Below are 23,734 nucleotides of genomic sequence, written 5' to 3' on the forward strand. Positions count from 1 at the left end.
GTGGAATTTTTTTTTTCTTGGCTGTTTATTGCCTCCTGACTCTGCCCATGAAGTGTTAACACAGCAGCCTCCACGCCTGCCTCCTTTGGCCCAGATACTTGGTCTTGGTAGTTTGATTAACTCATTGTTCAGTGACTGATCTATCTATTCCTCTGTTTGCCAGTGGATCTGACTATTAAGAGAAATTTGGGCAGATATTTATTTATATAACATACCCTGCATTCTCATTTCAACAAATTCACAAGGCAGTTTATTTGCTATATATTTTTGAAAGTGGGTTGTCCCTTTGGATCCCTATAGGTTGGGACACCTTGAGATATTGTCACCAAACTTGGCATGAAGGTTCCCAAGATGGAAGCGGTGATCTTGTTCAACATTTTCAAGATCGTGGACTGAAGCGTCACTTTCACATTACTTCACCCATTATTGACAAAGGTTTGGCTGCCTTTCAAGTAGGGCTGGGCGATATCTGGTTTACAGCATCATGATATATCACCAGCTAAACACTGTGATATACCAATACATCACAATGTCTGAAATAAGGATGGCGCTTTGTATATGGGCTGGCTTCACGGTTTTTCCTGCATTGTGATTTTTGCCGGCACCTGTTCTTGTGATTTGCTGCCCCCTGCAGGAGACAGGAGAGAGCTGAGCCAGCAGAGTTAACAGGGGCTGCATTGTAAGTGCCAACTTCAGGGGGGCATGGGTGCTTGGGCACCCACAATAATATAATTGTGGGGGCTGGGCACCCACAAAGCAAATGAAAAAAGCCAGCAGGTGGCAGTGACGTTGCCTCCAAGAGAGAAGCAGTAAGGCTCCGACCTCTGCAGCAAGGCATCCTTTTCCAGGGGGTGGGGCTCGAACCCAGAGGCTAAGTCTCTGTTTTTGTGTCTGAGCTCCTCCAGGAGAAAAGGGTGCTTTGTTTGCTGTAGATAGGAGGAAGAGGAGCTGCCGCCAGCCGCCACAAGGCAGCGTGCAACGTCACATGTCTGCATGGGGGCACCTGCAATCCTGAGGATGAATTGTAGCCCTGGGCTGCAGGAATCGAGAGAAGCATTGGCTAACTTCATGCTTTTCCCCAAGTTGCAATTTTGCATAGCGTGTGCACAAACATCTTGATTTGTGATATTTTGCCAGGTCAAAAATTATGAAACTGATATCACAATATGGACTTTAAACTGGATATATATTGAGATACAGTGGTACCTTGGGTTAAGAACTTAATTCATTCTGGAGGTCTGTTCTTAACCTGAAACTGTCCTGAAGCAAAGTTCTTAACACGAGGTACTATTTCTGGGCTAGTGGAGTCTGTAACCTGAAGCGTATGTAACCTGAAGTGTTTGTAACCCGAGGTACCTGAGGTATTGTCCCCCCCTACTCTCAAGATATCATCACCCAACTCAACATGAGGATTCCCAAGGTGGCGGCGGTGAGGTTCTTATCAGTATTCATCAACTAATTCTGTCAGCACAATGATTTCTTCTTGCGCAACAGAAATTTCCCAGTTATTCTCCCCATTTGTGCCTTGCAACTCTTAAGAAGCTGCTTAAACAGAAGGTGCACATCCCGCACATCCCTTCCCGAAGGGCACATTAAGAAGCATGGTTATGCAGGGCAGTCCCTTTAACAAGAGATAAACTGACACACTCCAAATTTCCTCATTGGTAAAAAAAAGAAAAGAAAGAAGTGTACCGGGCTATACACCTCTTTCCTGCACCATAATGCCAAGTGCAAAGATCAGCTAGACATGAGAACCAAGTGTTAAAATAACTCTGTATCAGTGGGCCAGCGTCTCATGTACTTCTAGGGACAGATGTTCAAGTTCATGTCTGTTGCCAAGTGCCATATTGGCCTAGTGAAATTACCGGTATCCATGTTTTCACTTGTCTGCCCAGCCAATTCATCTCTCTGCTGTTTTGTTTCATTTTAGTCTACCAAATACAGTAACTGCACACCATATTGATGGCAGTTTTGGGTGGTGATATAAACCAGTTGCTTGGGTCCCCAGACAATAGATGAGTTATAAATGTTTGATGCTATTTTGAAATCCCTTGGAGTTGCTTATGCTTTGCCATAACAGCAGGTGCTGTTTCATGGTGCTGCTCTTCATTAAAATAAATATTTGGAAACTTGTAGGGTTTAGACGGGTGCAGCACCATAAGAGCAAGTAGCAAAAGCCAGCAATGTGTGTATATTCAGAGTGTAAGTTGACAGTTTGCATACTGCACTGCAGATATAGTGGTTATCCCTCAATTAGGGACATGGGTGGCGCAGTGGTCTAAACCACTGAGCCTCTTGGGCTTGCTGATCAGAAGATTGGCAGTTCATATCCCCGCGAAGGGCTGAGCTCCTGTTGCTCTGTCCCAGCTCCTGCCAACCTGGCAGTTTGAAAGCCAACCAGTGTGAGTAGATAAATAGCTTCTGCTGCGGCGGGAAGGTAAACTGTGTTTCCGTGCACTCTGACATCCGTCACTGTGTTCCATTGCACCAGAAGTGGTTTAGTCCTGCTGGCCACATGACCTGGAAATCTGTCTGTGGACAAATGCTAGCTCCCTTGGCCTGAAAGCGAGATGAGCACAGCAACCCAATAGTTGCCTTTGACCTGACTTAACCATCCAGGGGTCCTTTACCTTTACCTAGCTTTCTTTTTACCTTTTTATCCCTCAATTATTTTCACTATCCATATCAGTCATTCTTTTTTAGGAACCATTTACAGTAATTAAATTGGAATTGGACACATCACCTCTCTTTAGTTTTATAATTATCATGCTAGGTAGCTTCCAAAATCCCTTCATGGATCACTGCCTTGCCGTGGCGAAGGGGCTTGAATAACTCAGAGAAGCTATGAGCTATGCCAAGATGGACAGGTCATAGTGGAGAGTTTTGACCAAACGGGATCCACCTGGAGCAGGAACCGGCAAGCCACTCCAGTATCCCTGCCAAGAAAACTCCATGGACAAAGACAACAGGCATATAAAAGTTATGACACTGGAAGATGAGCCCCTCAGGTCGGAAGGCGTCCAACATGCTACTGAGGAAGAGCGGAGGACAAGTACAAGTAGATTCAGAGCTGAGGAAGCGGCTGGGCTAAAGCCGAAAGGTTGCTCAGTTGTGGATATGCCTGGAAGCGAAAGGAAAGTCCAATGCTGTAAAGAAAAATATTGCATAGGAACCTGGAATGTAAGAACCATGAACCTGGGTAAGTTGGATGTGGTCAAAAATGAGATGGCAAGAATAAATATTGACATCCTGGGCATCAGTGAACTAAAATGGATGGGAATGGGTGAATTCAGTTTGGATGACCATCATATCTATTACTGTGAGCAAGAATCCCGTAAAAGAAATGGTCCGTAAAAGAAATGGCCCTCATAGTCAACAAAAGAGTGGTGAAAGCTGTACTGGGATGCAATCTCAAAAATGATAGAATGATTTTGGTTACGAATCCAAGGCAGACCTCTTAACATCACAATAATCTAAGTTTATGCACCAACTACTGATGCTGAAGAAACTGAAATTAACCAATTCTATGCAGACTTACAACACCTTATAGAAGTGACACCAAAGAAGGATGTTCTTCTCATTATAGGGGATTGGAATGCTAAAGTAGGGAGTCAAGAGATAAAAGGAACAACTGGCAAATTTGGCCTTGGAGATCAAAACGAAGCAGGGCAAAGGCTAATAGAGTTCTGTCAAGAGAACAAGCTGGTCATCACAAACACGCTTTTCCAACAACACAAGAGACGACTCTACACATGGACATCACCAGATGGGCAGCATCGAAATCAGATTGATTATATTCTCTGCAGCCAAAGATGGAGAAGCTCTATACAGTCAGCAAAAACAAGACCTGGAGCTGACTGTGGCTCAGATCATCAGCTTCTTATAGCAAAATTCCAGCTTAAACTGAAGAAAGTAGGAAAAACCACTGGGCCGGTAAGATACAATCTAAGTCAAATCCCTTATGAATACACAGTGGAAGTGAGGAACAGGTTTAAGGATTTAGATTTGGTGGACAGAGTGCCTGATAACTATGGATGGAGGCTCGCAACATTATACAGGAGGCAGCAACGAAAATAATCCCAATGAGAAGGAAATGCAAGAAAGCAAAGTGGCTGTCCAACGAGTCCTTACAAATAGCGGGGGAGAGAAGGCAAGCAAAATGCGAGGGAGATAGTGAAAGATACAGGAAATTGAATGCAGATTTCCAAAAAATAGCAAGGAGAGACAAGAAGGCCTTCTTAAACGAGCAATGCAAAGAAATAGAGGAAAACAACAGAATGGGAAGAACAAGAGATCTGTTCAATAAAATTGGAGATGTGAAAGGAATATTTCATACAAACATTACCATAATAAAGGAGGAAAATGGTAAGGACCTAACAGAAGCAGAAGACATCAAGAAGAGGTGGCAAGAATACACAGAGGAATTATACCAGAAAGATATGGATGGCTTGTACACCCCAGGTAGTGTGGTTGCTAACCTTTAGCCAGACATCTTGGAGAGTGAAGTCAAATGGGCCTTAGAAAGCACTGCAAATAACAAGGCCAGTGGAAGTGATGGTATTCCAGCTGAACTATTTAAAATTTTAAAAGATGATGCTGTTAAGGTGCTACACTCAATATGCCAGCAAGTTTGGAAAACACAGCAGTGGCCAGAGGATTGGAGAACATCAGTCTACTTCCCAATCCCAAAGAAGGGCATTGCCAAAGAATGCTACAACTACCTCACAACTGCACTCATTTCACACGCTAGCAAAGTTATGCTTAGAATTCTACAAGGCAGGCTTAAGCAGTATGTGGACTGAGAACTCCCAGAAGTGCAAGTTGGATTTCGAAGGGGCAGAGGAACCAGAGACCAAATTGCAAACATGCACTGGATTATGGAGAAAGCTAGAGAGTTCCAGAAAGACATCTACTTCTGCTTCATTGACTATGAAAAACCCTTTGACTGTGTCGACCACAGCAAACTATGGCAAGATCTTAAAGAAATGGGAGTGCCTGATCACCTCATCTGTCTCCTGAGAAATCTCTATGTGGGACAAGAAGCTACAGTTAGAACTGGATATGGAACAACTGATTGGTTCAAAATTGGGAAAGGAGTACAAGAAGGCTGTATATTGTCTCCCTGCTTATTTAACTTATATGCAGAATTCATCATGCAAAAGGCTGGGTTGGATGAATCCCAAACCGAAACTAAGGTTGCCAGAAGAAATATCAATAACCTCCAATATGCAGATGACACAACCTTGATGGCAGAAAGTGAGGAGGAATTAAAGAACCTTTTAATGAGGGTGAATGAGGAGAGCACAAAATATGGTTTGAAGCTCAACATCAAAAAAATGAAGATCATGGCCACTGGTCCCATCACCTCCTGGCAAATAGAAGGGGAAGAAATGGAGGCAGTGAGGGGTTTTACTTTCTTAGGCTCCATGATCACTGCAGATGGTGACAGCAGCCACAAAATTAAAAGACGCCTGCTTCTTGGGAGAAAAACGATGACAAACCTAGACAGCATCTCAAAAAGCAGAGACATCACCTTGCTGACAAAGGTCCATATAGTTAAAGCTATGGTTTTCCGAGTAGTGATGTATGGAAAAGAGAGCTGGACCATAAAGAAGGCTGATCACTGAAGATTGGATGCTTTTGAATGCTGGTGCTGCAGGAGACTCTTGAGAGCCCCATGGACTGCAATAAGATCAAACCAATCCATTCTTAAGGAAATCAGCCCTGAGAGCTCACTGGAAGGACAGATCCTGAAGCTGATACTCCAGTACTTTGACCACCTCATGAGAAGAGAAGACTCTTTGGAAAAGACCCTGATGTTGGAAAAGATGGAGGGCACAAGGAGAAGGGGACAGCAGAGGACGAGACGGTTGGATAGTGTTCTCGAAGCTACCAGCATGAGTTTGACCAAGCTGCGAGAGGCAGTGGAAGACAGGAGTGCCTGGTGTGCTCTGGTCCAGGGGGTCACAAAGAGTCGGACATGACTAAACGACTCAACAACAACAACAACAAAGCTTCCAAAAGCTACTTTATACAGTAATCCCCCAAGTCAGAAATAGGCAATTTGTTGCACATTGTTGTATAAAGATTAGACACCAGGGGGCAGAAGAGGCCCACTAAATATTCCCAGTTTCTTTGATCACATACTACAGTAGTTAAGGAATTCTGATGTAGTAAATGTTAGTGCTATTTCTTCATATTTTTATTGCAGTTGTGCGGTGCAGATACTGCTTGCATATACTTTCCCATAGTCCACAAGCAATTTTCATGATGGCAGTTGGAGGCGGGTGGGGAGATTCTACTAGAAAGTGGAAAATGTGATTAGATCTAATCTAATAACTAGGTCTAATATTGGTTTTGATATTGATAGTGGATTGATTATACTTCTTAATTGCATCTGATGTAAAATGGGGTTGAAAGCCAGACAAATGCATTGCAGGGCAGGGAAGTGCAGAGCCTCAAACACTCAAGAATATGAGAGTTTTATTTCTTGAGTAGACACACGGAAGCTATGGAGTGAGAAAGACAAGAGGAAGCAAGGTGAGCCTATTAGAGCACATGAGGCCCTAAGACAACAGAGGAACATTCTTCCCCAGCCCCTTCTTCTTAAGAGTGTGAAACAGCACCACCTATTTGAAGTGGGAGCAGAGGAGGAAGCCCAAGACATGTGTCAAGATGATTATACTTCCTACTTCGCAACACGAGGCAGCCACTGTGCAAAATGTTTTGTAGAGTGAGTCAGAAATGCAGCTGGAGGAAGCTGAAAGTGAAATGGAGGAGTGGAAGAGAGTTAAACTGTCATAAAAACAAAGTGGCTTCTGAAGAAAGCCCTGGGTGACTAAACTTGTCCTGCATGTAGACAGTTCTGTGCCATGATGATAATGATGATAATAAAATTTTATACCCCACCCTCCCCGGCCAGAGCCGAGCTCAGGGCAGCTAACACCCATAAAATTACAATAAAAACATAATAGGGGAGGAGAAAAAAAAACACAATTTAAAATACAGGTTAAAAATACAATTTAAAATGCAGCCTCATTTTAATAATAGCCCATAGATCAAAACCATAAGGGGAGGGAAACATAAGGGTCAGACTGAGTCCAAACCAAAGGCCAGGCAGAACAGCTCTGTTTTGCAGGCCCTGCGGCAAGATGTCAAGTCCTGCAGGGCCCTAGTCTCTTGTGAAAGAGCATTCCACCAAGTCGGGGCCAGTACTGAAAAGGCCATGGCCCTAGTTGAGACCAATCTAATCACCTTAAGGTCCTCTGTGCAGCATACCAGGAGCATCCCATAGGTACATGGGTCCTAGGCCGCATAGGGCTTTAAAGGTCAAAACCAGCACCTTAAACCTGACCCTGTACTCCACCGGGAGCCAGTGTAGTGGCTGAATGTTATCCCATGGCAAGGACCCCGTAAGGAGCCTTGCCGCGGCATTCTACACCCGCTGGAGTTTCTGGGTCAGCTTCAAGGGCAGCCCCGCGTAGAGCGAATTACAGTAGTCAAGCCTGGAGGTGACCATGGCATGGATCACTGTGGCCAAATCAGGGCGAGAATGGTAAGGGACCAACTGCTTAATACGGCGGAGATGGGAAAATGCCACTTTTGCTGTGGGTGCAACCTGCGCCTCCATGGAAAGGGAGGCATCGAAGGTTACACCCAAGCTCTTGACAGAAGGCGCTGGCACTATTTGAGGCCCCCGCAAAATATGGGAGTTGGCCCCCCAACCCCATGTCGTCCGGACCCAGCCAGAGGATCTCTGTCTTCGAAGGATTTAACTTTAAGTGGCTCCCACGCAGCCATCCAGCCACAGCTTCCAAGCATCTGGTCAGTGTGTCCGGGGCCGAGTCAGGGCGGCCGTCCATCAACAGATAAAGCTGGGTGTCATCAGCATATTGATGACAACCCAGCCCAAAGCTCCGGACAATCTGGTCAAGGGGATGCATAAAGATATTTAAAAGTATCGGGGAAAGGATTGCACCCTGCGAGACTCCACACACCAAGGAGTGCCACGGCAACAACTCCCTCCCTAGCGCCACCCTCTGTCCCTGACCTGAGATAAAGGAGCGCAGCCATTGTTGAACTGTGCCCTGAATCCCCACGTCAGCAAGGCGGTGGTCCAAAAGTTCGTGATCAACTATGTCGGAGGCTGCTGACAGGTCTAAATCTCACAGACCTTGCACAAGGAGAAAAAAAATAAAGCAGATGGTTAATTCAAAAAGAATCTTCACCTTTAATTTCAAATTTGGTGATTCCCTGCCCCCGCCACCTTTCCAGAAAGAGGACTTTCAAAGGGTGCAACTTTTCCAGCAAGGAATTTCTGGCAGTCGTGCATCACCGAAGCTTCACACAATGTACTGGGGAGGCACATGCACACACAGTGTTTCCCACAGACATTGACCCAGCAATACATTCCACTAATGCAGGGATGAAGGACCTGTTCAGCCCCAAGACATGAATTCCCTTTTGGGAAACCTCCTGGGAACCATGCGCCAGTGGTGTGCAGGGCCAGACACAAACTTTTTCAGAGCTTGAATATAAAGTTTACATTTATGCAATATAGTAGTTTCTATACACAGTTGCACACCCCTGTATATCTTCCATCCAGGTAAGCAAGAGTCATCAGAGTTGAAGGACATGTTGCACCCCAGCAAAAAACCACTTGGGGTGCAAAGCTTGGCCTTTGAGGCTGTGTGGCCAGGTAAAAAGGCCTGGTGAAGCTGCATTGGTTCCAAAGCCTGAGGCTGCCCAGCCTTGCACAAGGGTCACTTCTAGATGACCTGCATGTTAAGCATTCACTGCAATTGGCTTGCAGAGAGGTCACATGACAGCAGTTGTTTATTGAATATTGATTCCAATTTATTTTTACACCATCAGCTTACTACATTTTTTAGTGATAGCTGATCCATGGCCATTTGATGTACTTTGGGGACTATTAATTTGCTGGTGAAGATGTATCATTGAAACAGTTCATTATCCTGGAAGAACTGTAGTCTGCTGCTGTGCTTGGAGCACCCTATTGCAATGTTTGCATCACCCATCATCTCATGTTTGTAGGATATTGACTGTGGAAAGGCATTTTGCCTCCATTTCAGTGATCTCTGACAGCAACTTACCACTCCTACCATTCCTGTTCATTGAACATTTACTTGATTCTTATTAGTTTGTGACTCCATGCACATATTATATGTCTTCTGTTTATGAATTTTGAAACAGTATAGTGTTATAAAAATATTGTCAGTATATTATTAGCTGGTGTGTTGCTTGTTGTTCAGAGTGTCCCAATTTATTTTTGGCTGGGAGTTATATGATGCTGCAACTGTAATCCCACCACTTCCCTGTGCATTTTTTTGTATAACTTTCCTTACTTCAAAAAAAGTCCAGTTTGTTTATCTTCCTTCTTGTAGAGTTTGTTGTATAAGAGCACCCAATCCACTTAATGAATGTAGTTGAATCCCGCCTGCAAATCAATGACAGGCCTAAGTACAATATGATTTCCTTCCTCATACTTGTGCTTAGTAACTTTACATCTGTTGCTTGGCCAGTTTTTCCTTCTTAGCCATCCAGTTGCAAACTTGCCCAGTGCAGAAAAGCTGCTTTGTCACTGTTTGCACCACGTACCACTGCCTTGGGTTTGCCAAGCAGCTCTTTGAAGTTCAGCCCTTGGTTTTGGGTTTTTGCTTTTTGGCTACAAATGCTGTTGCTGAGAGACAGAACATAGAGCAAATGTTGTTTTTTTAATGGCAATGGCAACAGCTTTTATTCCTTCTCAGGCTGCAATCATGTGTTAATGTTGCTTTTTAAGGCAACGAGGCATGGCTAAGGCCCAAGAGGCAGGACCCACCATTGCCACCATGGCAAATAAGAAGTTTTAATACTGTTGATTTATGGTCAATAAGAATCACACCTGGGAGGGGCAGTTTAAGAGGACTTTGCTCCTGGGCTTAACCAGGTGTGTCAAGGAAGGAAATTCCAGACCTGTAGCTTTTGGCATCCATTCACTTGCTCAAATTCCTTTTTTAAAAAAATAATATTTATTACTTTTAAAGATTACAAAAAAGGAAAAGGAAAGAAGACAAAAGAGAAAAAACCAAAGAGAAAAAAACAATACAATACAAAGACAATACAAAATACAACCTAAACCCATTAAACTAAACAGATTAAACTAAACTAAACAAACCCAATCCCTAACCCTAACCCTAAATAAAACAAAACAAAAACAATTTAAAAACATACATCACACCTTTTACCTTGTTTCCTCGATCTCCTTTCACCTCCCTTTTTGTATTCTACTTCTATTAATTGTTTCAGCAAATCCTTTCCATCTTTCTCTATTTTCTATCATATTATAAATAACATATTTTTTAACCTTATTTTCCATTAAAACTAAAATACTTATATATGCTTAACTCCTTATAACATTTCTGCTAAGTCCATAAAATATCATTCCACCATTTTTCTATCACTCATTAATTTTACAATATTTCTATATATAAACTTTAAATTTTCCAATCTTCTTCCACCACCTCCTCTCCCTGGTTTCGGATTCTGCCAGTCCTTTCCGTCAATTCCATATAGTCCATCAACCTGGAGATCTTATGTCCGAAGCTCTTAACTCTTTTCCAGGTCCCTTCTGCAGGTCGTCTTCGTATTCTTTAATGCTAAAGAGCAAATCTCGGGAAAACTCCAACCTAACAATACTTTTATTCCTCACTTCCTCAAATTCCTTTTAATGCTTTACTATGAAAGCCACATGACCTGGAAGCTGTATGCCGGCTCCCTCGGCCAATAAAGTGAGATGAGCGCTGCAACTCCAGAGTTGGTCATGACTGGACCTAATGGCAGGGGTCCCTTTACCTTTTATGAAAGATACATGAGCATGTCCTCCCTTGTATCTGGTCATGCTAATCAATGACTTTGGTCATCAACTTTAAAGTATCTGGTGATAAGGAAAAATTCCGGGGTGAGAGACTACTCAACAGCACAGCTCGTCGGGGTCCAAGTCCCCTGAGGGTCCATGCAGTCAGTAAAAGAAGGAAGTTCCAGCCAAGTAATTTGGAGCAAAACAGCGGCCAGCAGACCATTAACTTTATAGTTGCGCAACAGGTCCCCACAGGAGTAAGAACCCCGAGCATGGGGTAATATCAACTTTTACAACTTCCCACAATATCCCAGAATACAGTTTGTACAGCATCACTGATACATCATCATTACATCACTGTCATGTCACAAAAGGGGAGGGGTAGACAGGGACTACACTAGTTCAACCTTGGCAGACATGCCCAGACATGTCTCTTAACACCTCTCAAGTACCTATTACCAAAGAGCAGTAGAACTCTTTACGTATTCTTGTCCTGGGGCAAGTCTGGGGATGAGCTCTTGAGATTTTATGGTCAGTTATCAGTTCAGTGATTGCCACCTTTGGGTGGGGTGTTGTGTATGTGCCCTCATGCTTGAGGAATTATGGCAGGAGAGAAAGGTAAAGGAGTCGGTCAAACTACTGATTTTATATGAATTTATAAAACTAGGTATCTTTCCTGAGCTGTCAAGTTGAAAAGATACATTGACATAATATTTGTAACACTGTAAGAACTTTAAACATGTGCCCCACCCCTGTCATTTCCGTAACACTGGAAACTTTTGAAAACCTAGATTTTGGTTCACTGAAAACTTAATTGTCTTCAAGAGAGCTGTGGACCAGTTGCACATTCTGCTGGCTATCATGTGGCATTGAAATAAAATCTGATACGCATGTTCAGGGCATACTTCTGTCGTTCAAATTCTAATGCTAATAGCTCAGCCACCTCCTAGTTTCAGATGAGGGAAGAAAAGGCAAGCTATATTACAAGGTTGGAAGAAGAGCTGATTTGTTGGAGTTCATTTTGACTCACCAGTTCTCAAGTAGACATTTATCTCCTTGTTTATACAATAGATATAATGAGCTTTCATTTGGGCAGGATTGGAGCAGGTGTTTCTAGAGGTAAAATATCAACATTCAAGTCACTTTTGTAGTTTGGTGTCCATCTGTGAACAGGGGTGAGAATTCCATCAATATTTTTTTTCACATTGAGTTTTTTTTGGGGGGCCACTACTCCCTTGTAATTTCCCATTATACAAAAACTGTATCTGTTTTGTGTATAGCTGTTCTCCTGGCCTCAGTTATCAAACTTAATATAGTTAAAATTATATGTCTCAATTTTTATTGAAACAATTATTTTGGTAAAAGTGGCAAGCTTCTAAGTTGCAAATAACTTCATGAAATAAAAAAGCTTCCTATGGTCTTCAGTGCTAGGTGACCCAGTAAAATATATTATATAGATCCTGAAACAACTTATTTAAACCCACTGCGGTACAAGCCTCCTGGCAATGAATAAATTGAACTGAGGTTTCAATTTGTGAAGCATATTTTTAAAGTCACCTAACAAAAATTAAATGTTTATCAGTTGGTTCTGTTTGGAGTTGGTGTGTAAATATTTCATGTCTAAATCATGCTTGCACAAAGTAGTCTAAGGCTGTAGGGGCTGTGAACAGACTTGGAATCTACTATTAATATATTGCATTTATGCCAAAATTTTATCCACATTCAGACCCTTTTGTAGTAAGTTCCATTGGCTGACTGCTGGATCATTTAAGAAAGGTTCAGAGACAATTTGCACATAATTTATTACTGTAAATACGTCTTTAAAGGCAGGTGAAAATTATGACTTGATTTCCTGGTCAAGCTTCTGGATTGTTAGTCACCATGGTGAATCATCATTCTGTAGTTAAATCCACCCTCTTTATCACCGATACTCAGAAGCAATTAATGTTAGGTCTGCCACAACTGAACAGTTTCAAGAAGCATTCAATGATAATCTAGTCTAACTTTGTGTAATCAATTATTAGACTTGAGCGATCTTTGATAGATCATAGAATTGTAAAGTTGGAAAGGACCTCAAGGGTCATCTAGTTCAATCCCTTGCAATGCAGGAATTACAGCTAAATAATCCCAGACAGATGGCCAACTTCTCTTTAAAGACATCAAATGAAAGGGAGTTCACCACCTTTTAAGGTAGTCTGTTCCCACTGTCAAACAGCTCATACCCTCAGAAAGTTCTTCTTAATATTTACTTGGAATCTCCTTTCTTGAAAATTGAAGCCATCAGTTCCAGTCCTACCCTTTGGAGTAGAAAAATCAAGCTTGCATCATCTTCCATGTGACAACCCATCAGGTATTTGACGATAGGCATCTTACCACCTCAGAGTCTTCTCAAAACACACAACTCCCTCAACTGTTGCTCATAAGGCTTGGTTTCCAGACTCTTGATCATCTTGGTTGCCCTTCTCTGCGTATGTTCTAGCTTGATGAGATCCTTCTTAAACTGTGGTGCCCAGAACTGGACACAGTATTGCAGGTGTGGTCTGACCAAGGCAGAATAGAGCAGGACTATTACTGGATCTGGACTAGACTTCTATTGATGCAACCTGGGAACCCATTAACTTTTTTTTGCTGCTGCATCACACTGTTGACTCATGTTACATTTGTGCTCTACAAAGACCCCTAGATCCTTTTCACAAGGCAAGTCAGCTGTACTCCACTCTGTATTTGTGCAAGTCGATTATTCCTGCCTAAGTTTAGAACCTTACATTTGTCCCTATTGAAATTCATTTTGTTAGTTTGGTTCCAGTTCTCCAGTCTGTTAAGGTTATCTTGAATCTTGATCCTATCTTCTGAGGTATTAGCCACCCCACCCAGTTTGGTGTCACCTGCAAATTTGATGAGCATCCATTTGTCACTTTTTTCCAGGATGATGCAGAACCTCTGGTGAACACTTTTTGGCTTGGTCAGTCAACCAAGCCAACAAATTGGTCAGTCAACAAATTCACCTAAAAGTAACAATGTATTGTTGTTGTTTAGTTGTGTCCAACTCTTTGTGACCCCATGGACCAGAGCATGCCAGGCACTCCTGTCTTCCACTGCCTCCATTTTATCAGCTTCTCCAAGGGAAAATAGGGGACTTTGTTGAAAGTCTTAGTGAAATCAACAAACACGACATCCATAGTATTCCCCTGGTCCAGGAAGCTTGTACAGTGGTACCTCGCAAGATGAAATTAATTCGTTCTGCGAGTTTTTTCGCCTTACGAATTTTTTCGTCTTGTGAAGCACGGATTCCCTGTGTATTAACGGTTTTAAGAAAAAGGAAACAAACTCGCAAGCCGTTTTCGTCTTGCAAAGCAAGCCCATAGGGAAATTCGTCTTGCGAAGCAACTCAAAAAACGAAAAACTCTTTCGTCTTGCGAGTTTTTCGTCTTGCGAGGCATTTGTCTTGCGAGGTACCACTGTAACACTAGAGGGAGAGAGAGAAATGAATTGGCTTGGCATGACTTCTTTTGAGAAATTCATAATCTTAGAAATCACAGTATCCTTTTCTAAGCCATCATGCACCATTTCATTATCTGTTCAAAAACCTGACCTTAATCTGTTTTCTAAGAATTCTCAATGATTATTTGCAGGGGCTCTGAGATTACATCTACAAGTTCTTTTAGTACCCTTGCATATAGTTAATCAGTTCCTAGAGGTTTAAATTCATTTAAAGTAGCTGGGTGTTCCCTTACCACCTTTTTTCCTATCTTGGGCTGCAGCTCCCTGCCTGCATCATTTATTGTATTATCACCAAGCTGGGGACTGTTTTCCTTTCAGGTGAAGACAGGGGTAAAGCAGGTATTCAGTTCTTCTGCCTTCTTTCTGTCATCACTCAGCATTTCTCCAGCTTCTCAACACAGCGGACCTAATTCAGGCTTCCTCAGCCTTGGCCCTCCAGATGTTTTGAGACTACAATTCCCATTATCCTTGACCACTGGTCCTCTTAGCTAGGGATCATGGGAGTTGTAAGCCAAAAACATCTGGAGGGCCGAGGTTGAGGAAGCCTGACCTAATTGCTTGTTCTTCTTCTTGCTTCAATTTTTTTTTTCCACCCCTTGCAAGCCTGAGCTCATTCTGAATTTTAGCCTGCCTGATCTTTTCCCTGCAATATTTGGATACTCATTTATATGCTTCCTTCATGATTTGCCACTTCTTCCACTTATTATAAAATCCCCTTTCAAATCTCAGGTCATCTAAAAACTAATTATATAGCTACGCCGGTTTCTTTTGATACCTCCAACCTTTCTTTCTTGTTGTAATTGTTTGCAATTCTGCATTCAATACATCACCTTTCAGAAACTCCCATCCATTGTGAACTCCCTTCTCTTTGAGTATTTTTGACCATGGGATCACACCCAGCATTTCCTTAAGCTTTTTGAAATCAGCTTTCCTAAATTCCAGAGTATACATCTGCTTACACTCGGCTTTCCCTTTCCTCTGCATAATGAACCCCAAGAGGACATGGTCACTTCCTTCCAAGGCTGAAAGATGAAAATTTCTGTCCTTGGTCCACAATTAAGGTTCCAGGATAGCATACCCCCAACTAATTAATAGTGTGGGATTATGGTGGGATCAGAATAGGCTAGATCAATATTTCTTGATTCTCCTATTTCATCCCCAAATAACATTACTGAGCAAGTGGCCTTTAATTTGTTTATAGCACATTCTATTTGTGTGTCTGTTCACAATGCAGTAACACCCTCTAATATCAGATATCAGAATTAAATTTGGTAGAAAAGTGGAGGACACAACTCTATAATTTAAAATGCAGTTTTTCAAAGTGAGAATAGAAATACAAACTTTATATTGTAATGCCATATCCATCATGAGGACCAAGATACTGCATTAGCAACTGATGTGCAAATTCAGAGCATTGTTCTACATTTATTTGTTTGTTCATTGAAATATTTATAATTATTCTTTTACACTGGACTGTGATGGCCTACATCTGTTCAAAAATCAAAAACTTGGCCTGATGCAGTAGGGCTCTTATGTTCTCACAACTTGCTATTGCATTGACAACAGCAATAAAGACTTGTTATTTCTAAGACGTGCAACTACTAATTCTATGTGCCTATTTTATAGTTTTGGTTGTTCTTTTAATTTTTGTCTGTTATTATTGTTCTTTGTTTGATATACATTATAAAATGAAATAATAATTTAAAACTTTACCAAAAAAAGTAATAAACACAACATTCCAAATACACTTTGGCTGATTCCTGCTTAACCGAAATGGATATTTAAGCTGCTTTTAACCTGAAGCTACAAGAGACCAACAGAAAACTCAACAAGGAAGCTAGCTGCCTGTGCTGCTGGCGCTGCAGCACCAGAAAAGGGTTAGATAGGAAACACTTCTACTGGGCAAAAATAATTTGTGGCACAGAGACTGCTTCCCAAGGCGGGCTTTGCCTGTCCTCCCCCGTTCCTTTGATTATGTATCCCGTTATATACACAGGAAAGGTGACATAAGGGGCAAAATATCCCTGGTAATAGTAGTACCAAGGTAACGCTATGTATACAGTATTCCTCTTAACTGCCATTTTAGGATTAGCAATGTGTGTTATTAGTACTAATTGAAAGTGAAAGTTCTACGTTGTAGGTTGGGTGTCCGAGGTGGGTTCTGGGTCTGGATCAGCTGAAGATTGCTGGGTTCAAAGCGGTCAAGGACTGTTCAGTAGCTCAATGGACATTCAGAAATCCAATGAATGGGTACTTCTGAATTTCCTGAAATGTTGCAGAATGCAATTAAGACTGGGTTTTATTTTAGAAACACCTACTTTTCAATGGTTTAATTATTTTAAAAATGTGTAAATATTGCATATAGTATGAGCCCTCAAAACCATTTATCACAAAATGGTCTACCTGGGAGAGAGAAATAAGGACAGTTTGTCAGATGACTAAGGGATATTATGCTTTTAGTTCAGTCAGACTGCAAACAAATTTGTTATTACAGGATGGCAAGGGAGCAAAGTAAATTGAAAGTTTTAATACCTTTGAGAACTTGGAAAAATCCTGTGTGGTAGTGCATAGGCTTAACTGATATAATTCTGAGATATGCAAACAGTACTGGTTTAAGCCATGAGTTGCTGATAGAATTCAGGCGTTAGTTGCATTTTTTACTGCCCTCTAAAAAGATATCCAGATTAATTTTGTGGTACACTCCTGGTTCATAGGCAGTATGCCACTGAGCACCAGTTGCTGAGGAACTGCTACAGAAAAAAGGTTGCAGGCTTCATCCAAACAATGGTCCCCTAAGTCTGTTTACATATTTATCCATTTAAAGCAAAAACTAGTAGTTTGAGTGCACACTTGTCCACAATGTGCTTCTTTCCATTATAGATCGTGCTGTCCACAAAGATGTGCGTAGTTACTTGATACGCATTTGAAAACCCTCCTCCTTTCTTCTTTGCACATGTGAAGAAGTGGCAATTGTGATCTTGGTACATGCTTCCATACAACAGCATTGGGCAAAGTATACTGGGACCACTTCTGTCCATTTTCAAATGCACTGCAGAATCAATAGAAATATATATTAAAAAATTAAAAAATTGTCTAGTAGCACCTTAGAGACCAAGTAAGTTTGTTCTTGGTATGAGCTTTCGTGTGCATGCACACTTCTTCAGAAAAAGTCTACTGCGTCAGACCAATACGGCTACCTACCTGAATTGCAGAATCAATCTGCATTGAGCTTTTACTTTCGAAATGAAACTAGTTTGTGAAAAAGTGCTTTTTCAGGGGCATAAAATGTGCAAAAGGTCCAGATTGTGTGTGGATTAGGTGGGGGGGGCGAAATCTCAGTGCGCATTGAATGTAGATTATATTGTGTGTATGTTGCTTAAGCCTAAGAGGCATCTGGTTTATGACCCAGGAAAGCAAGACAATGGACCTGCCTTGGTTTGATCCAGCAGGGCTCTTTTTTACTTTTTAAAAGATGTCTTATTTGCTTAATTTACATTGGTGAAAGAATATATAAGCCTTTCGAGTTATTCATAATGGTTTTTTGTCAGGCAAAAAAGGAAAGGAAGCAAATTTTCATGCATCCTCTCAGATTATGTCAGGTTTTTTAAGGCTTGGGCAACAATTCTGTGCATCCTTATTTGGGAGTGATTCCTAAGTAAACATGTTGCACCATCAACATTTAGTATTAATCAGAAAGGAAAGGTGGAGTAAGGGTTGGAATTGGGAATTTATGTTCTTGTATCCAAGGGCGACAACAGCGCTACTTCTAGGCAGAAATGAAAGTGGAAAGGGCAAGGTTTTTTTTTAACCATTGTCAATTTTCCTGTTCTTATTTAAGTCTCTTGCACACCACAGTTTAAATCCTCACTCAGCCATAAAGCCCAATGTGACTGTAACCAGTTTCTCTGTCTAACCACGGGTCGCTAACCTTTTTGGACTACTGGGAACATTTCAAATTTTGAGAGAGTGCTGAGGCGCCCGTCACAAAATTACTACCACAAAGGGGGCATGGCATAACACAAAATGGCTGCTGTGGAGTGTGTGACATTACACAAAATCACAGAGACAATTACCTCTGACAACCATGGGAAGTCAGCTATACCCTGCTGCTCCTAATTATGGAGATTGCATATGCACACCGATGCTGTTGCTATATAATAACAATACCACATTCTTCAGTACAAGTAAACATAGAAGGGAGCCACACCACTCTCATCTCACAGAAATCACTTGGAAGTCACCTGTAAATTTTGCCCCATAACTTTCTTTCTAAGAGGGCTTAAATCTATTTTAAATGAAAGCTCAGAGTCTGGAGCGCCAACAGAAGCTTTCATGCCCAGCAGGTTGGCAACCCCTGGTCTAACCTATGACACAGAGCTGTTGTGAGGATGGAAGGCCTGTATCCCAGAAACAACTTTTAATGCAATAAATAAATAAATAAATATATGATGCAATCATCCTTTGCACATGTAAATCACTGTGGGTACCAATTAAAAAAAAATGGAAGATGTGTGCTCCCTTTCAGTACCATTCAAGGTGCCTTCCAGCTGTACTACAACTTCCATCATCCCAGACTATGGCCTCTTGTGGCTGGGGATGATGGGAACTGGAGTCCAACATCTTAAAGGCCACAGGTTTCCCATCCATGCTCCCACACTTTCAGCTTTCCCTTACTCGGTCCCCCTGGATCCCGATTTTTTCTATGCTCCTCCTGAGTTCAGGCTCTGCACCTTCCCTCCAGCTCACTCAATTAAAGGCCCAAATCTCTCTCAGCTTCCTCCCATACTGCTCTCAGGCCAAGCTCACTCAGCTATGGATCCCAGTTTCCCCATTAGCCCCCATCCTCAAAACCCACCTTTTCAACAGGGCTTTTACCAGGCTTTGTCCCTTCACCATCCTCCACAAAGTGGACCGCTTCTCAGCGTTTCTATTTCATACCCTTGTCTCCCTCCCTGCATCTTAGAGTGTAAGCTCCTTGAGGGCACGGCTCTCTCTATGTTTCCAGTCAAAACAAAAAAAATTCCTTCCAGTAGCACCTTAAAGACCAACTAAGTCAGTTCTTGGTATGAGCTTTCGTGTGCATGCACACTTCTTCAGATACACAGATACTTCTTTTGTGCATGCACACGAAAGCTCATACCCAGAACTGACTTAGTTGGTCTTTAGGTGCTACTGGAAGGAATTTTTTTTGTTTTGACTATGGCAGACCAACACGGCTACCTATCTGTAACTGGAACTATGTTTCCAGTGTAACTCTGGACAAAGCAATGTGTATAATCAAAGATTCCCTCTCCCCACGGGTGTCCCCTACTTTCCCTTAAGTTCACCCTACGACTCCCCCAACATCCCCCATGGCTTCTCTTTTAGCCCACTAAAACTTGTTCTTTTGAGCTCCCATGCCCTGCCCCTCCGGTCCTTCTCAGCACCCCAATTCACCCACGACTCTGCGCCCCACTTTCCTTTGGAACACTGCTTACCCCCACCCCTGAACTTCCTCGATTTCCCCAGTGCATTCGCAATTAGGCCTCCATTAGCCCCCCCACAATATTCTCTCTTACCTGACCCCCCACTGCATTCCCCCCTTCAGCCCAAGTTGCCATTTCCCCTCAGTTACTTTGCCCCTCACAATTCCCCCCACCCCAGTTTACCTGAGCCCCTTTCGCTCTCCGAGCCACCACAGCGACCCCCCAGCATCACCAGGACACCCCACACCTAGGGATCCCCATTTCCCCCTCAGCTGCCCCTCCCCCAGTCCTACGTGTCCCTCTTCAGCGTCCCCCACCCGCGCCAAGGTGCCCCCATTATGGGCACCCCACCCCCCACTCCAGCTGCCCCTCATTCTTCTGCCCCTCACATCGCTCACAATCCTCCTCACATCCTCCTCGGCCTCCACCAGAGCATCCCATTATTTCCCCCTCAGCGCTCTCCACCCCCCCGCTTCCCTCACCCTTCGCCTCACAGCCTCCCCGCCCCCATTTCGGACCCCCTCCCCCCCCCGTCCCTCACCATTCTCAGCCAGGACTCGCACGCGCCCCAAACGCACTTGGGGCACCCCGCCCCCCCACTCCCTCCCCTCCCCCGCGGCCCAATTTCCTCCCTCCCCCGCGGGTGTCCCCTCCCCGTAGGCGGGCGGAGGGTGACGCTGCGGAGACGGAGGCCGCGGATCAGTCTCTGCCGCTGCCTCGCTGGGCCGACAGGGAAGCAGGAGTCCGCCGCCGCCGCCGCCAGCGAGGGAGAGAGGGAGCTGCGGGAGAGCGCGAGGGTTCGGGCCCCGCGGAGGCAGCTGCCTCGGCCTCTCCGGTCGCTGCCTCGGCCGCCGCCGCCGCCGCCGCCTCCTCTCCCCCGTCCCCGCCAACATGGCCGCCGCGGCGGCGTCCTCCTGAGGCGACTCCGCCTGGCGCCCACCTCCTTCGCCGCCGCCGCCGCCGCCGAGCCGCTGCTGCTTCCCCGCGGAGGGCGCGGGTCATGGGCTGCTGCGCCGCCGCCGGCGGAGGAGGAGGAGCAGCAGCAGCAGCAGCAGCACCCGCCGAGGGAGCCGGGCAGGCCGCGAGGAGCAGCAGCCGCAGGGCGACCGCCGCCTGGCCGATGGCTCCTTCACGCCGCTAGCCCGGAAGGCGAGAGCGCGAGGAGCGCGGAGAAGAGCCGAGGTGGGCCGCGGAAGGGACGGGACACAAGCGGGGAAGCTCCGCGGAGGGTGCGGGGCGGGGGGCAGGGTGGGGGGGGCAGGGAAATAGAGGCCTCAGAGTGGAAAATCTGACAGCTGAGTGAGTGCGCGGGGGGCGCCCTCTTCCTCCTCTTCCTCCTCCCCCCCCCCCGCGATAGACCAGGGGCTCCAAAGTAGAGGCAGCTGGCGGCTGAGAAGAAAGAGTGAGGGAAACCCGAGGATTGGTTGGGGCGGAAGGGTGGCCGAGGTAGGGGAGAGGGGTGGCTTTAAAAGGGAGTATGTGTCTTTGTGGTGAATTACTTCACCTCCACCTGGCACCTGTAGTCTAGGGGGAGAGCCAAAGAAGGGGCTGGAGGTTGGTGGCGGGGTCAGCAACGGAGTGTGTTGAGGTCCGAGGAGCTGGCGAAGGTGCAGCTGAAGGTGTTTTAATGCTCTGCTTCCTTCCCCTACCCTCCACCCAAAGGCTCCGTTGCAGCTGAAGCAGTAATAGCAGAGGCGGTGGTTACCGGCAGCAGGAGAAGAGGCCTCTGCAAGGAGGAGAGAAGAGACCAAAGGAAGGTTTGAGATCACCATGGCCCACTCCCCCGTCGCCATGCAGGTGCCTGGTATGCAGGTGAGAGAGGCCTGTGGTGAAAAGCATGCTGGGTGGGGGAGGGTGGGTTACACTGGGGCAGTTGCTGCATCCCAGGTTCTGACTTGCCTTTGCTCCAGTGGATTGCCATTAGTACTCTTAGGTGTCACTAATGTGCCTTTCAGCCTGACCATTGAGCAAATCTGCAAGAAGTCCAAGAGTGACATGGCAAGGGGCGGGGAACGTATATATTTTTGAGGGCGATTTTGGGAAAAGTCTCAGTGGGGATGCAATTGAGAGGTGACTACGTTTTTACCACTTTTCATTCTTGTTAAACCACTTAGAAACTTTACCAAGTGGTATATTGTTGTTGTTTAGTCATTTAGTCATGTCCAACTCTTCGTGACCCCATGGACCGGAGCACGCCAGGCACTCCTGTCTTCTACTGCCTCCCGCAGTTTGGTCAAATATATACATGTTATTAAATAAGAAAGGTATGGTATATACATTTTATTAAATAAATTCCAACAGGCTCTGCCTACATCATGATGACTGTAGAGCTCTGTATACACAAAGTGGACCCTCTGGATAGGGATTTAATTCGTTCCAGAGGTCCGTGCGTACCCCGAAAAATCCGTAACCAGCGGCACCGCTTCTGCACACACGCATAGTGTGATAGAGTGCTTCTGTGCATGCACAAGTGGTGAAACCCAGAAAAATACTTCCGGGTTTGCCGCTTTCACAACCCAAAGATTACGTATCCAGAGAGGTACATAACCCAAGGGTCCACTGTATATAAATAAAATTGATTTTTAAACAAATACAATAAGTATTAAACACTTATCCATCAGTACATCTAATGGTGTTTGTTCTAGACATACACTTGCACATTCAACATTCACTATCATTGTTGAAGGGAGAAGAGGTTTGGGATGTGAAGAGGAAGCCGTTACTTCTTTGTGGCATGCTTTTATTTCATGCTTGAAACATGCAAAAACATCTGAGGAGTTGCTATTGGCCATGGAACATCTCTGTCAGCAGCCTTAAACTGCTGCTGAGCTGCTCCTGCCAAATTCACACTTAAGCTTGTTTGCACCAAGCACTGGCCAACCCCAGAATGTTTCAGTAGAGTTACTAGTACCTTATCTTGCAGCAACTGACCCCATCTTGTCCTTTTACTCACTTTCCCTAGTGGAGGAAGTAAAGCTGTGCTTTGTTTTGGACTTTTAAAGTGCCATGTATTGTTGTGAGCACTGAAATAGATTATAAAATAGTTATACTTTTACTAATGGTAAGGTAGGATTTATGTGGCCAGCTCACTGCTGCATGCACCACCTCTGAGCATGAAAAAGTGTTTTGATAGTCTTATTGAACATTAAGCATTAAGGTAAAGGTAAAGGTACCCCTGCCCGTACGGGCCAGTCTTGACAGACTCTGGGGTTGTGCGCCCATCTCACTTAAGAGGCCAGGGGCCAGCGCTGTCCGGAGACACTTCCGGGTCACGTGGCCAGCGTGACAAAGCTGCATCTGGCGAGCCAGAGCCGCACACGGAAACGCCGTTTACCTTCCCACTGGTAAGCGGTCCCTATTTATCTACTTGCACCCGGAGGTGCTTTCGAACTGCTAGGTTGGCAGGCGCTGGGACTGAGCAGCGGGAGCGCACCCCGCCGCAGGGATTCGAACCGCCGACCTTTCAATCGGCAAGCCCTAGGTGCTGAGGCTTTAACCCACAGCGCCACCTGCGTCCCACACATTAAGCATTATTTGGTCTCTATTGCTAGATAGACTCCCAGTTAAGGAACCAGGATTTTTTTTTTGGGGGGGGGTGCTAATATGGAAGTTGTGCATTCCATAATGTGCACTCAATAATGGGAACATTACAACTGGGTCAAGATTTATACCTGTAAGTAATACTTGTCTGTCCGTGGTGCTTGCATGAATTTAAATAAAGGAAGTACTTTTTGTCATTTTGTTGTCACAGACGAATGCAGCTAGTATTCTGGAACTGTATACATGTGGATGGATGTGCTTGAGTGTGATGCATTTTCCGCTAGTTATTTGCTAATCTGTTGGGTGTTTGTGTAATGCCACTAAACCCATCAAAAGGACCTGTGGTTTTTTTAAAACAACAACCACCACC

The 23,734-nt window shown here is 44.3% G+C and overlaps 2 protein-coding genes across 3 annotated transcripts in view; one reads left to right on the forward strand and one right to left on the reverse strand.

The window, feature by feature from the left end:
• KLHL13 (kelch like family member 13) overlaps window positions 1–23,734 on the reverse strand; it is a 570,056-nt gene that overhangs the window by 392,430 nt on the left and 153,892 nt on the right. The window lies entirely within an intron of this gene.
• STK26 (serine/threonine kinase 26) overlaps window positions 20,375–23,734 on the forward strand; it is a gene marked incomplete at its 3' end in the record, with an annotated part of 46,100 nt that continues 42,740 nt past the window's right edge. Inside the window, exons 1-2 of one of the 2 annotated variants that reach the window (XM_083722998.1) lie at window positions 20,375–21,006; window positions 21,487–21,636. In XM_083722998.1, coding sequence (XP_083579124.1) covers window positions 21,595–21,636 — 42 coding nt within the window. In that variant the 5' untranslated portion in view covers window positions 20,375–21,006; window positions 21,487–21,594. The remainder of the gene's footprint in view (window positions 21,007–21,486; window positions 21,637–23,734) is intronic. The other variant, XM_083722999.1, reaches the window with a different exon arrangement.

The sequence above is a fragment of the Podarcis gaigeae genome (assembly GCF_964106915.1).
Source record: "Podarcis gaigeae genome assembly, chromosome: Z".
In the NCBI taxonomy this organism is placed as follows: Eukaryota; Metazoa; Chordata; class Lepidosauria; order Squamata; family Lacertidae; genus Podarcis; species Podarcis gaigeae.